This window comes from Scomber japonicus, chromosome 21, assembly GCF_027409825.1.
Source record: "Scomber japonicus isolate fScoJap1 chromosome 21, fScoJap1.pri, whole genome shotgun sequence".
Lineage (NCBI taxonomy): Eukaryota > Metazoa > Chordata > Actinopteri > Scombriformes > Scombridae > Scomber > Scomber japonicus.
In genome coordinates, this window is record NC_070598.1 from 25,539,995 (window position 1) to 25,555,520 (window position 15,526).

General features: G+C 39.3%; 1 protein-coding gene across 1 annotated transcript in view; it reads left to right on the plus strand.

The window, feature by feature from the left end:
* The window catches only part of LOC128382487 (phospholipid phosphatase-related protein type 4), a 42,664-nt gene that overhangs the window by 12,973 nt on the left and 14,165 nt on the right, over nt 1-15,526 (plus strand). Inside the window, exon 2 of the mRNA XM_053342478.1 lies at nt 8,315-8,500. Coding sequence (XP_053198453.1) covers nt 8,315-8,500 — 186 coding nt within the window. The remainder of the gene's footprint in view (nt 1-8,314; nt 8,501-15,526) is intronic.

Genomic DNA, 15,526 nt, shown 5'->3' on the forward strand with positions numbered 1-15,526 from the left:
GCAGTTAGAAATGTTTCTATGTCTATCCTACCTATAGGTTCACATCTCCTCCAGTATGACCTGTTCCCTGACATCGACCAATAGGATGACAGATATTGTGACGCCACCTAAGATTAAAACCCATCTTTGTTTCCTCATTTACCACTATGTACTATTTCCAAAACCCAACCATTTGTCCCTCCATTAACCTTGTAGCTAGTTATATTTATGCAGTGGTCTTCACATCTTAACATATTCATTATCTCCACATTTCTTCGAAGATTTAGAGTCCGTGCTCTCCTCTTCCTGACACCCAGGAATGGGTCCACAATCATTAGACAAGACAAGACCGCCAGCATTGCTCATACTTCTTCTGTAGTCATGATTGACAATTTCTTGAACCCTTTTCCCTCGATGACCTATGAACTTGTATATGGTTGTGAATCAGTGGTGGCTGCTGGTGTTTTAAACAGGGGAAGCTCACTTTACATCTTCATCATAAAACTTGTCATATTGAAGAGAGGCAGTTACAAGAAAAGGAGTGTTTAATTGAGGCTGTTGTATGCTTCATCTATGCCATAGAACCACATCAACACACAAACACTTAACACCTGAATTATTCAACATAAACGTGTTAATTCATATTTAATATATAAGACCTAATCTAATCTAATTAATTAGACCAATCATATTGTTTTCTGTACCATTTTGCAATGTAACTCTCCTCTCTGCTCGGACTGCAACTGGGACTGCTGTACGAGGCCGCTGTGAACCTGACCGTTTGTGAGTGTCACATTCTGCACCCACAACAACTGACTCATTCAGTCATTGAGAGAATCCAAGCTAGCTGCTAAACAGCAGTGAGAACTCAGGCCAGAGATCACTGGATTTACAGAGCTTCAGCTGAGATCAGGATTTTTAGGTATTGACCTTCTTTTTTTTGTTTGTTTGTTTAGTTAATTTTTTTTTTTAATATTGCAAGATAATAATGAAACAATTGTTTAAATCTCTTTGTTAGCAACAGTAGAGGTAACTTTCCTTCCTTTGCCATTGTTTTATCCACAGTAAATCACTGTTTTTGCAGTGTTCTCTTGAGTTAATTTCATCATGTTTGATTTATATTCAGAGACTTGAACCATTACCAATCGGACACCTCAACTTTCTGAGAGAGCTCCATGGCTGTGTGTGCCGCTGGCCCAGCACTCACCAAAAATAACTGCCAGCCAAAAGCCCACCGGAGCCCGCTTTCCATTTTTACATATCTATTATTCAAATGCCACTGTCTCTTACCCATTCTCTCGTCTTTGTAATCACAGCGGGCCTGCCGTGAGCACATGGGCTGGCAGGGGAGGGATTATTGTTGAGGGAAACTTTCAGAGGAGTGTTGTTTGGCACGAGGCCAAATTCCAAAAACCCAAAGCAGTAAGAGCACAAAACAATAAATCCAACCCGCAGTGCAGAAGATATGACACAATACAGAGTCAAAACCAAAGCTTACAATAATGGCCAAATGACATATGAATGGTTTTACTTCTCTTACGTTGTGAGAGCTAAAAATGTTCAGTATAAATATACAATATGAAAGTTTATAAGATGTTACATTTTGTGAAATTAGGCTCAGTTTTAGATAAAGTCTCAAGTCTGGAATTATACTGCACATAGTCCACAAGTTGACCAAAATGTAACAAAATGTAATGCAGAGCAGAATCCTCACCCAGTCAGTGCAGATCCTAAGTCACCTGACAACACATGACATCATCTATTATTTAGCTATATGACAATGTGATTCAGCATTTTACAAGCAAAATATGTTCACTTGTCATCCAGCTGTGCTACTGCTGTATGTAAGCATGCTACACATGTTCAGCATCTGGCTAGGACTGTACTGCCCAGTAAAGGCACTGATGCAAGTTTTGAATGGGCATGCACACACACAGTGACTCTATGCAGTCCAGAGCTGCTCCCATTAGTCAATGAATCAATCAGTTGATGACAGAGAATAGATAACTACCATTTAGGTCATTGTTTCAGTTAAAAAGGACTGATCTATAACCTTCATAGACAAAACAATGAATTGATTCATAGTCATGTTAATGAGCAGATTAATCAATAATAATCATTAGTTGTAGCTCTAGTGCAGTCTCACATGTCACAGTACAGTACATGCACACATACCAATAAGTACATACATAAGCACATTGCATCACACAAGCAATGCTGCACAACACACAGAGAAAAAAACAAGCACACACACATATTTACACTTTACTACAATGCTATTAGACAATATAAATCTGTTATCTGTCAGAGATTGTTCTATATCATTTACACAGAGGAAACCCTTTATTTAGGACTGCTGGATTACTGTGATCTGTCAGGATTGTAATTTAAAAAAACAAAAACATTATTTTATCCATAAACAGCTTATTAAGAAGTAATGTGTGCTGTTTTTTAACATTGTTTTTATATAGTGGCTATTTCCTGTGTTTTCTCAGTGAGCATACACTAGTGAGAGAAAGACTGGCAGAGGACTGAGGTGTTCTTGACCTAAAGTGGACTTTGCAAGCTGGAAGTCTTTACCAAAGTTCAAGGACTCATTTAAATCATTTTGAATCTTCCTCTAGGGAGCATAAATATTCATACCAAATTCATCACAATCTGGACAGTAGCTGTTGAAAATTGCTCTGGAGCAAAGTAGTGCAGAGTGAGGCTGACTGTCCAGCGAGACTTCACACTGTGTAGACTGACATTAGGACAGAAAGTAGTCCGGCAACATTCACAATCCTTTGCTGGATAATCTATTCCATTCTTCTGTGGATATGAGTCATCTGTAAAAGATGATAAGTGATAATTTAGTGTTGCTCAGTGTGATCAGCTTTAAGCAGCACTTCTAGAGGATGAATGACTTCACTAGCTTCTGCATTTAGTGACTTATTTAACTCACCAACAAATTAAAGAATTTATTTTCACGAGTAGAGATGTTTGAGCGAATCAAACGAGATTAGCTGCTGCTGGTCGGAGAAAATCACGCTCACACTTTCAGAATAACAGGATGTGACACAAAATATCCTCCAGAAATGGACTTTGAAGTACGGAGAATGCAGCATTCCTCCCAGAGAAGCTTCATCTGCAGAGCGTGAGCAGTGCGAGCGCTGACACCACTGACCTACATTCCTCATTTCCACAAAGCTCAGATGCTGGACGAGAGGTGAGGGAGGCTGAGGCTGATACTGAGCAAGAAAACAGACCTGAGAGAGGGATGGGGGAGGGGGAGACAGGAGGGAGAGGCAGTGTGGGGGGGCTGCATGAGCTACTGTAAAACACAAAAGCAGGATGGATTCTGCATTCATGTTGCTTCATGCATTTATTCATTCAATATCAAATATAAAGCTGATTCTATTTTATGAGCAACTTTAAAGGAGATTCTTCAATCTCTCTTTACCTCTTTGCTTTTCTTCTGGCAGGATGTTTCTGCTTGGTAAAGCTCAGTGTGCTGGTTGGAGACTTACAGATGTTTTCTGGGAGCTTCCACTAGCAGCTGTTGGTACAAAGACCAGCAAACATCAAGTGGAACATCTTCCTCTTTTCTCTCTCATCCAGTTTTGATGTGACGTTGGACGTTGTTTCAGCGTTCTTGCCTTTGTCAGATGCACACATGATGCTGTGTCATCACTTCACAGTTTGGTTTTTATTTCTTCTGGTTCCAGCTTCAGTGAGACAGTGAGATAACTGTCTCTGTTTTACAATATACTGTATTAAACAGAATATTTGGGGTTTGGGACCGTCACTCAGATAAAATCACAATACACCAGCACTATTGTGATATGCACTTTTCCTATGTTTTACAGCCCAAACCTTTTATTAATTGAAAGAATATTCGGCAGATACTGTAAATTGTCAATAAAAATAATAGTGGCATCACTAATATATTACTATACTTACGCTCCCCTCCACTCAAACATGATATTCTATAAAACGTTCTCCTGGACCATCATATAGTGATTGCGAATGTCTTTTTTCCGTAGATAAATACTCTCTGACAGTTTCATTAATTACTGAAAGGGAATTTATAAATGTGAGACTAATGATGAGTCAGAATATGAACATTATGTAAAGGTTAAGGAGTGTATGAGCATTATCTGTATGCTTACAACTACTATTGAAGCTAAAGGAAGTCCATGATGTAATTTACACAACTATGATGTAGAAACATGAAGCCTACAGTGTTCAGACACTGAGAATAGACATTGTAGTGAAGGAGGAGACACAGTCCATATTTTGGATTTTGAGTGAGGGAGAAGGAAGATAAGTTAAAGATTTTAATGAGGTAATTGAAGGTATTTATTCATTTATGTATTTTATTTTTCCTCTATATGTTGAGACCGGAAAATATACATATACAAATATGTATACAGTACCAGTCAAAAGTTTGGACACACCCTCCCATTCACTTGAATGAGAAAGTGTGTCCAAACTTTTGACTGGTACTGTACATATACATACTGTACACATATACATATACAGTACATATACATACATATATGTTATCGTTGTTCCATGGCTGTAGCACACTGTGTTTCAGATGTGGTAACCTGGAGCCAAAATAAGCGTCAACCTGATCTCACAGACAATGGTTAAATAACCATGACCTCTTAAAACCACATTACATGGTTGTGCAGCGTAATGTGCCAGCACCATGATCAGGTTGAATAGGCAGTGGGCAAAATCACACAGACCAAAACACAAACAGATGTTCTGTTCTGGAATGGAAATGTCAGAGGAGAACACAGAAGCCAGATTTCAATTTAGCATGTTTCCTTAATCTCTGATAATATACCATGATCATCTTATGAGCTAGTGCAGGAAATGTTTTGCATATGAGTGCTTTAGATATATTGTGCTGGCAGGAGCAACAGGAGCATTGGGAGGTTACCCAGTTGACTGCCTCACAAACTGGAATGATGTATGATCTATGATCTATTAGCATCCTCATCCTCAGAAATGTGCAATATTCCTTCCATCCTTCAATCATTCTTTCACTCTGTAGGTCTTGCCTTGTTTCCATGTGTCTTCTTACTGTCCTTCTCTTTAAATACCCTAATTTCCTTTATGTTACATCTAATGTTGAATAAATGGATTGGTTCAAAAGAAAAGCAGGACAGAAGATAGAAAGGAAGAAAGGACAGAGGAGCAGGAAGGAAAGACAAAGCAGAACTGTGTGTAAGTGAGTAAACTTAGGCAGTAACAGGAGACACAGGAAGTGTGCAAACAGAGACCCTCTGTGTGGTTGTGTGGAAGTGTGTATATTAGTTTGGTGTCTCAGCTCCCAGAGGAGGTGTGCTGAATTGAAGAGATCCCAGAGTTGGGCTCCCATAGTGGGGCCCTCCTCCATCACACCACTCTAGTTAACATTAGCTGAGCGAGCAGCATGCCCGCTGCTGTGTTCTGAATCAGAGTATTAAGCCGCATGATGAAGCCGATGAAGCTTCAGGCCACATTCAGCTTCCACCGATGCATCTCACTGCAGTCCTGTATGGACACTTTACCGCCATCAATTACACATCAGCTCTGCTCATACATGCACCTCACATCTCTGTGTGTCCTCTTTACTGGGAAGACCACAGATTCTTACAGGGAGTCAGAACAGCTGCTGACAGATGTTTTATGCTGATTTATGGTAACAGTAGCATGCTGATCTAACACTGATGTTTCACTATTAATAATCTAATGATGTCATATATAATAATATGTCAGTCAGAAGGACCAACAAGGACACTAGCTAACATTCTATTTGGTATTTTATTCCAAATAGATATATAAATCTTTAGAAAATTGGGCGTTTTATTTATTGCTCACTTGTTTCTTTTTAACGAAAATTGTTAGCAAATTGCCTTTAATTTGCCTATCAAAACTTTATTACCAGGTCCTCCAAGATTGAAAATGATGATAAATACATAACCTTTCCCTACACAAAACCATAATATGGAGTAATAGAGAGAAATCTTTGTTTAAAGTTCATGTTAAGTAAGAATAAATATGTGTTCTGAGTTTGATGTACCACAGAAAGAAATGTATAGTTAACCACCCTGCCAAATTTGAATATGATGATATATGAAATTAGGCTTCAAAGTTGTGTAAAAATCAGTCTCTTTCTCTGCTACCAAACGCTGTGGGAGTGCCCGCCGAGTTCGCTGAAACCCCGCCCCCTACCAAGTGCCATCTGTCAATCAAAGTCACCACCTCTACCAGAAACATAGACACTATGTCTGAGAGCTTTCTGCTGCTAACTCAGCTGCTAGCTCGGCGGCTAGCTCAGCAGCTAGCTCGGCGGCTAGCTCAGCTAACTGCGTTCCAAAACGCAAACTTGCCTACTACTCGTACTAACGCTGACGTCATTTGAAGTATGTAGTGTGTTTCAACTGTGTAGTATGTGATTTAGAGTATGTGAGAAGTTCCTGGATGGTTTACTAGATTCTCCGGAAATGCAGAGTATGCATCAAGAGCTGACTACTCACACTCAAATTACCCAAGATGCAACGTAACCCAAAATACAAACGTCACAAATCACCACCTCGGTGGTTTCAAGTTAGCTGCAGCAAGGGTATGTTCGCTTTCTGTTTTCAAAATAAAAGCACCAATTCTATCATTATGGTTTTCTTAATAATAAAAGACAACGGTGTTTTATTTTATGAAAATGACAGAAAGTGCGTTACTCGCTACGCCTAACTCCGCAGCAACAAAACTTTAAACAGGTGATATTTGGACAAATTAGTGTCACATTGTGGATCTAAAGGGCTACTTTTTCTCGCCTAAAAAAGGTTAGAAATGTGGATAAAGTGGTATATTTACAGAGATAGAGCTAAAATCAAAAAAATCTGCTTCAGCCTGCTGATTTCAGCTCGGGTAGGGACGAAATGCATTGTGGGTTACCATGTAGTTTACTACAGTGTAAACGGTCTGCTTACTATCTGGTCGTTTAGTGTGTAGTGTGTAGTATGGAAGTATGTAGTATAGAAGTATGTAGTTTCGAACACAGACGTAGTGTGTGCTGAATGTATTTAGGCCTATACCTCTACAGCAGCAGGGGCGGGTTTATGCCAATTATGATTCTCAGACCCGCCCACTAAATCCTGAACACAGAAATCTTGAAACACAGTTTGTGAAGCCTAGCTCCACAATTCAAATCTAAATGGTTGAAATACTTTTTGCACCTTTTTTAGAAATACATTTATGACCTATTTAATGTGTGTGAAAATGTCTGAATTCACTTTACATGGTCTTTAAGCAGAACTGGGTTGGTAGATTTATTTCTGATTTATTTGATGCCATCAGTTTTATTTATGAACAACTCCCTATTAAATATTTTCCTGTAACAAGCAGACAATTCAATTATGTAGTTAAAACTATTTCTAATGGTTTAATATATCTAATCAAAAGTCATCTTCGATATCAAGAAGCACAGAGGATAGAAATCCTTTTGATGATAAATGGTTTTGATTTTATTAATAATAAATGCAACAATAAGCATTTACCCAATATTCTATGAAATGATTCCTAAAGGAAAAGCTTTTTGGGACAACATTGCAGCTGTTGACACTACAGACATGTACAGTTTCTTTTCTATTACTCAGAGCAGACTCAGGTTTGATAATGTTTCTGGTAAAAACAGTTTGTGCAGCCTGTCTTTTCATCGTCATAGCTCTGCTCTTCACAGGAGTTGGATAACCCACTTGTAAAATACCACTAACTCTCAGTACTCATGTGTAACACTGTGACAGGTCAGCGGTGAAATTGTTGCAGGCTACCATTCAGCATGTCCAAAGCAGACATTTACATAACCAGGCAGATCTCTGGCTATCTTCCACAGACCAGTGAAGCACTTTAACTCGCTCCATTAAAGGATCAACAGCAGTTTTATTACTCTAACTTCATCTCATGGCTAGGATTGAACTCGTGTTTTATGTTTATTTTACAACCTGGAGCGGAGCTATAATGAACATGAGCTTGCTGTGTCTCATTTTGTTGGAATGGGAAGAAGTCGTACATTTGTTGATGTGAGCTGAGATCAGTGCAAGCACTTCATGTTCAGAAGAGCAATTAATTGCACATCCTTCCTTCACCTCCCCCCAAGTCATAAAAACTACTTTCCATGCCTCCATCCTTATTATCAAATCAAATTAGCATGGTCATTGAACCATAGGGTTATGGAGACATTTGCAGCATTCACTCCCTGTTTATTTATTTATTCATTGGCATCGTGTTAAAGCTCCTGATGTCTCAGCTCTTTATGACTCTGACCTGCCTCATGTATTTTTCTGTCTGTGTCCATTGATAGCTGCCGATCCTGGTATCATCTGTGGTCAGCCTGTACTTCCTGGAGTGGACGGATGTGTTTAAGCCGGTGAAGTCTGGTTTTAACTGCCATGACCGGAGCCTGAGTCTGCCCTACATCGACCCCAACCATGAGGTCATTCCACTGCTGATGCTGCTCAGCCTGGCCTTCGCTGGACCTGCCATCACGGTACAGAGACCAGACTGAAAACTGACTATCACATGATAACACTCACATTATTGTTGTCTGTCTAAACATCGGCTGTCAACAGAAAGAAACAGATATGGTTGTTATATTTGTGAAGTTGGATGAGGTGGTAAAGTTGATGTGTCGATAAAAGCAAAATGCAACAAAATGCTATAGAAACAGTCTTAGTGAATAGAACATGACATACAGGAACCATGTTCTTCTTCATCAGACCCAGAGCTATTATCACAATGCTGTTTAGCATTGTGATAATTCATTATCATTCCATTTCCACTGTTTATCATGCTCTCCATCACCAGGATTTATCACATTGTCCATCACTTTAGCTTTGACTGCTACACTATTAATGACATCATCACATTGTGCCATCTTCTTCTTTTTGTGGCTTACTGCATAGATTGAGTGGTGGAAAGACTAGAAAAGCGCTATATAAGTAAATTTACCATTTATTATGGGATAAACATTTTCTTGTATCAGTTTTATTAAATTTTATAACTCTTATTAGCTGGATTAGCTAGTGTCAAAGCTTCATGCTCCATTTACACTCAGCCACTGAATTTGTCTTGGGAGGATCAGATGCCAAAAAGTGAAAATGCAACCAAGAATGGGTGATACAGTACAGCTGCTGTCATTGAGCTGCATTTATGTTGATATTGTCAGATGACACTGCCAGGCTATCTCTCCTACTCATCACCAGATCTTATCTGTGATCCAAAGTTCTGCTGTTCAGGTGTTTCTCTGTGGACAGAGTCTCACTGGGAAATGTTGGTGTGGATGCAAATAGTTTTTACATGATTTAAAAATGAGGTGGCATCATGTAGATGTATGCATATGTAATCTTTACTCCTCCCAAGTGCAGCCACATAAGTAAGTAGTCTGCAACGTACTGAATTCCTGTTGGTCACCTAAAAGAAAACGAAATTAGTTTTCGGCTACAGTTTAGGTGAAACAGCATGTGTATTCATTTGCTGACCAGACGTCCTGGTTTGTCCTGGTTTGTCCCTGTTTCAAGCTGCTTGTCCTTAGTCCCAATAAATATCTGTAAAACACTAAACCATTCAGATTTTCAGCATTCACCAACAACTTGTTTCAGTTTTACCACAGTTAAAATAACGTTCAATGTTTAACGTTACAGTGTTTTTAGTAGCAAAGTCTTTTTGTTACTATACTTCCACCACAGCTCAACAGGAAACACTAAGGTAAAAAATGGATGGTAAAAAGACTGCAAATGTGTCAGATATCACGAATATGACTAACTCACACTGATGAAGCTTAATAGAAGCTGGTCATCTACTTTTAAATGACTGTGTGGACACACTGTGGATTTTATCCTTTATCACTTCCATGATGATGTGCTTCATATTGCTGTTCTTTGGTCTTTGTAATTGGCCTCTACTAATTTAATTCAAAGTAGCAAGTGACCAATTTAAACACACTGATGCTTACGCAGAAATACACACACACATATTACAAAAGCCTTGGGCATGGACTAGGCATGGGCCGGTATGAGATTCTGGTGGTATGATAACCATAAGCAAAAATATCATGGTTTCACGGTATGGCGATATTGTGATTACAGCTCTAAAATGTTCCTAAAAGGAAGAAAAATAAATAAAGACATGTTAATTTAACCTGAATCTGTAATGACAGTGTGAGGGGTCGTGATACTCTACGCTGCAGCTGCACCACCTGAGGTATTTCTGACCAGCACTTTCTGTCTTTGACCAGACAAAAAACAGCTTATACCTTGACAGAAAATTTGGCGTTTTCGGTTATCATGGCTTTTTCAAATTGCGGTATACCTTGAGCACGGTTATCATCCCATGCCTAGCATGGACTCCTTTTAATATTCCCCACAACACACACAAACAGTCCCCACAGATCTAGAAGGTCTGAGTTAAGCAGCTAGTCAGCAGGGCAGCCCAGCTCACTGACTGTTGATCTATATTAGCCTTCCTCCAGACAGGCCTGCTATGCATGCACATCTATTGTAGGCAGCTAGGCCTGGCTTCTAGCACACACATGCATGCACGTACACACACGCACACACACACCAATGCGTTCTAAATGCTTATTTACATGATAAAGTGTTTTCCTGGAGCTCATTTTCATCCTAACATAAGGATTCTTTTCTACTCAGTGTTACAGTGGTTTTATAGAGAGGGACTTTATGAGAGTTATGCAAGAGAAGGAGTTTCATTTAAGTGCTTTTATGTCATAGTCAGACACAGGTTTAGTTGTAATTTTATATTTTATTTCACCCAAACAATGATTTAGAGAATGTCTTTTAATTTCGTCTTTCCAGACCTATAGATGTGTTTTATTATAGCAGTTGAGTGAATAATATATATTTTAAAGCAGCATAAGCACTGGGAACTGTTCAAAATCAATACCAGAATAAATAGTTCAGTTCTAGATTTTTCTAAACGTATTTAGGAGATGGTGCTTATGGAACTAGAGCTGGGCTGTATGGCCGTTTTCTTTTTTGAAACAGAATAATTATCAGTCAAATTCAATTTAAAAAAATAAACCACAATTTCTGTTGAGCTGTATGATCTGAAAACTGTAGTTTCACTTGTGTGTAGTGTCAAATGTTTACAGGTGGAGATGCTTCAGGTGATAAACTGATCACCTGTCTGTTGTGTTGGAGGTTAGATGGTCTAGTCCCATTTGATACTTTCTCAACCACTTTGTGGCATTAAAAACAAGTACTCCAGTAGCCACACATGATATTTGCTGTGACACTGGACTGCTTTTACCAAGCATTTTATGTAGAACGTCACAATGATCATTTTAAGTGTTGAGGTGCATTCTTAGGAGCACATATGTAAATAGATGAAGCTGTAAAGAAGGCTCAACTCATCATGTCATCATGTGATATGGTTAATATGGTTCAGTGTTCTGGTTTAAGCTTCTATGATTTCATTTGCTATGAATTAGGTGATGCGCTAGAATGATAAATACAAAAGGCCGTGAGAGACATGAAACAATCATAGTGATGAGTCATAATGCTGTCCTCAGTCTTTCTCCAGCTTCTGCTACTTCAATCTTCTGACTTCCTGAGATGCAAAGCCCCATAATATCACCAGTTTTACTAATGTGTCATCAACACACTGTGTCGACAACACTCTGATGCTCTGACTAATGCTGCTGACACATTACTTACATTTCCTTTATGTATTTTTGACTGACATCATGTAGAAAGCAGAGACACTGTCAGTTTACTGATGGCTGGAATGAAGGCAGCCAAATCATCCTCTCTGCTTTTCATCAAATCAGAGTGCTCAGTTTATCTTTGTGTACAGACTTTAGTCATGTTCCATGTGGACTACAGCGGCTCCTCTGCAATGATTCATTTCCTTATTCAAGCTGCAGGGCATGTTTCACAGTAAGCTCCTTTTTGTAGAAAATCACTAGCTCAACTGCATTTACTGCTGACAAACAGGCAGAGATTTAAATGCTTTATCTTCTGACGGCAAAGAGTAAGAGCTCAGCTCAGATACTACTGCTGCTCTACTGACTCTCCATCAATGATCTCTACTCATTTCTCATTCTAGTCACACTTTATGTTTACAGTCTTCACTTAGTGACACCCTTCCAAAATAAATCAAACCAGCTCAAAGTGCAGCTCAGAGTGCTCACATTAAAAGTTACTGTTAAACTGTTCATCGAAGAAAGCAACAAGTCCTCCAAATAAAAAAAAACAAAAAAAACAAGTACATAGTTTGACCATGTGACTTAAACGACACAGAGGAGAATTGTGTAATCTGGTGCCCCTCTTAGCAGTAATCAACAGGACATCATGTATATCCCCAAAAATCAATATGAGGATGTTTGATGATGTGACAGCACTGTGGTTAAAGTCTGGTTAGTTAAGGGTTTGAGTTAAAGTCATCACTTTGTTAAAGGGGTCCCTTCTTCTTCTTCTTTTAGTTGAAATACATATGTTTTAGTGTCAAAATCTAGTCAAAATGCTATTTTCCCAAGTCCTAAAAACCTTTAGTCATGTGACCTGAGGTAGGTTTTTACATGACATTGCTATATATAAACTTCTAGCCCTCCTAACTTGTAGCCACAGAGCTGGACTGATCATTTACTGTTAGTGCTGCTCTGCTAAACATGCTGAGAGGCACACACACACACACACACACACACACAGAGAGAGAGAGAGAGAGAGAGGCTACTCAGGGAGGGGCAGTAGGTACTGTACATACACTGTTGCTGCTGCTTAAAGTTAAATATATATATATAAAAACCATTGTGAGCTCTCTTCCTGTCAGTAAATGTCATCTGATCAGAGCAGACTCTGATGATGTCACATGAAGGTGTCATTCTCTCTGCTGCCTGCTCTCTCCTCCAGATCTCCAAAACATCTCACACTCACACTAAGCACTGCCACAAGAGAGATCATATATCATGTATAATGTGTAGATCATGTATGTTAATAAGCTCTGGTAAGTGTTTACAGAGGCCAAAATCACACTACTGCTATGTGTGCATGTTTAGAACTAATGGACATAAGTAACTTTTTTTTTTTTTTCATAAACTCAGTTTCCATGACGATCACTGCAGCAGAGGATACTGTGAAGAGAGATTTTTGAGAGTAACTCAAACTGAAGTGTTAAAAGTGGCAAGATGAAAATAGGTTTATGAGTGAGGGGTCGTGTCCCTGCATCTGCAGTAAGATAGGTTCTTAGTTGGAATGGAACTTTGGACATGATGATTACATGGTATGATTACTAGGTCAGTGGCATGTTAGTGTCTGATAGTGCTGCCAAGAACATCAGCACTGAACTCTTGCCGTCCTAAATCACTCACTCCTTAACATGTTCCTGCATCCAGCTCTAAAATGCCTTAAACTTAAAAAAAACCTCTCCTCTCCTCTTCCTAAACCCATTACCACTGAGCAGCTTCTGCATAGTGACTTTTGACAGAAGAGGCACAAAGACCTAAAAACCACATTGTCTTCCCAGAAGCCCATCTGAAGGCGAGAACTTAACATTCTACCATCGATCAAAGCATTGCACATCTCACACAGCTCCCTCTGATAGCAGCCAGACAGGAGTTTTAATTTTTTTTGTATCCTCAGACAACAATAGAGTCAGACTCCTCATATCAGCTGATAGCAACAGGGATCCTTCTCATAGCAACTTGTGGAGCAGAAGAGGACCTGAGGCTCCATCAGGATGCTTCTCAAAGGCTGCCAAACGCTTTGACTGTCACTTTGTGTTAGAGCTGCTGTGCATCCTTCAGGCTTATGGGGAAATTAGTTCTTTCAGTCGAGGGGGGGTTGTCAAACTATTGTTACAGTCATTCTGGCTCGATTCATGTTCCTTTAGTGAAATCATCTGAAAGCATGGCTGGGCTGGTGCTGGTGCTGGGGGATGAGACTCAGTAGCAGTTTTGTGATGAGTGGAGAGATGGAGCTGCTGCAGAGGAGTTTTAAAATGCTGTTAAAGACTGTGTAAAGTGAATTCAGACATTTTCTTCTGAACACATTAAATTGGTCATAAATGTATTAAAAAAAGCACTTCAACCATTTAGATTTGAATTGTGGAGCTAGGCTTCACAAACTGTGTTTCAAGATTTCTGTGTTCAGGATTTAGTGGGCGGGTCTGAAAATCATAATTGGCATAAACCCACCCCTGCTGCTGTAGAGGTATAAATACATTCAGCACACACTACCACTACTACAGTCTACAGTTAGCCAGTTAGCTGAGTTAGCCGGCGAGCTAGCCACCAAGCTAGCTGCTAAGCTAGTAGCCAAGCTAGCAGCTGAGTTAGCAGCAGAAAGCTCTCAGACGTAGCGTCCATGTTTCTGGTAGAGGTGGTGACTTTGATTGACAAGTGACACTTGGTTAGGGGGCGGGGTTTCAGCGAACTCGGTGGGCACTCCCATAGCGTTTGGCAGAAGAGAAAGATGCAGATTTTTACACAACTTTGAAGCCTAATTTCATATATTTGGCGATTTCTTGAATCATTCAAATTTGGCAGGGTGGTTAACAACACAGTTTTCTGTGGTATGTCAAACTCAGAACACATATTTATTCTTACTTTACACAGACTTTAAGTGAAAAGGGCCACAGTTCCTCACTGTATTTCTCTCCATTCTGAAATCTGTGCAGTTAAGACTTTCTGCTAAATCTGACTAAGATAGATAGAATTCACTGTAACTTATATATTGCATTCAGAATATTTCCTCAGAATTCTGAGGAAAAAAAGTCAGAATTCTGAAATTAAAGTCAAATTACGGTCAACAAAAACACAAACCAGTAAAAAATACCAAATGTTAAGGACATTCAATAACCATCTCTAGTCTATAAATAACTATAAACTGTATATAAAGAGTCTGGGTATGAAAACAATTCCAGAAAGAGGCAAAAAAGAGCGATAACAGCTGGTTTTCTTTCCCTGTGTGTGAAAAAAAATGATGAGTCTCATATATGTTCGGTCTGTCAGTTTCAGTATTAGAAAGATCTCTGGAGGCCCTTCACTAAGTACTGTTAATCCTTCACATTATCCATTATTGATGCTGCCTTCCTTTTTTGTCTTCTTCTTCTCTCTATCTATTGTTTCTTTCTTTCTATCTATCTGTCTATCTCTCCTCTATCCAACCCTGTATACCTCTTTCTCACCATCCTCCTCTTTCTGCAGAGGTCTGTGTGTGTGATCTCAGAGGATTGTTTAGCAGACATCCCACTGCCACCCAACATGTCACTTCTGGTAGAGTGTGTATGTGTTTGTGTGTATTGGTGTATGACACAGGAAGTAGCTGTCTCTTGGCTGCAGAGGGGCATAGATAGGCCAAGCTGTGGAACATTTCCCACATCAAACAGCCAATCCCAGCATGGGTTTAAAGCTCTGAGGCTCAAATTTGACTATAGATGTTTGTGTCCAGCCATGATGGAAAGACACTGGGGATGACTTCTCAGTTAATAATACGTTGAAAAGAATGTACATGTTGGATGCTGCTCCTTGTGACACAGAACAGAATAAAAACTATGATAG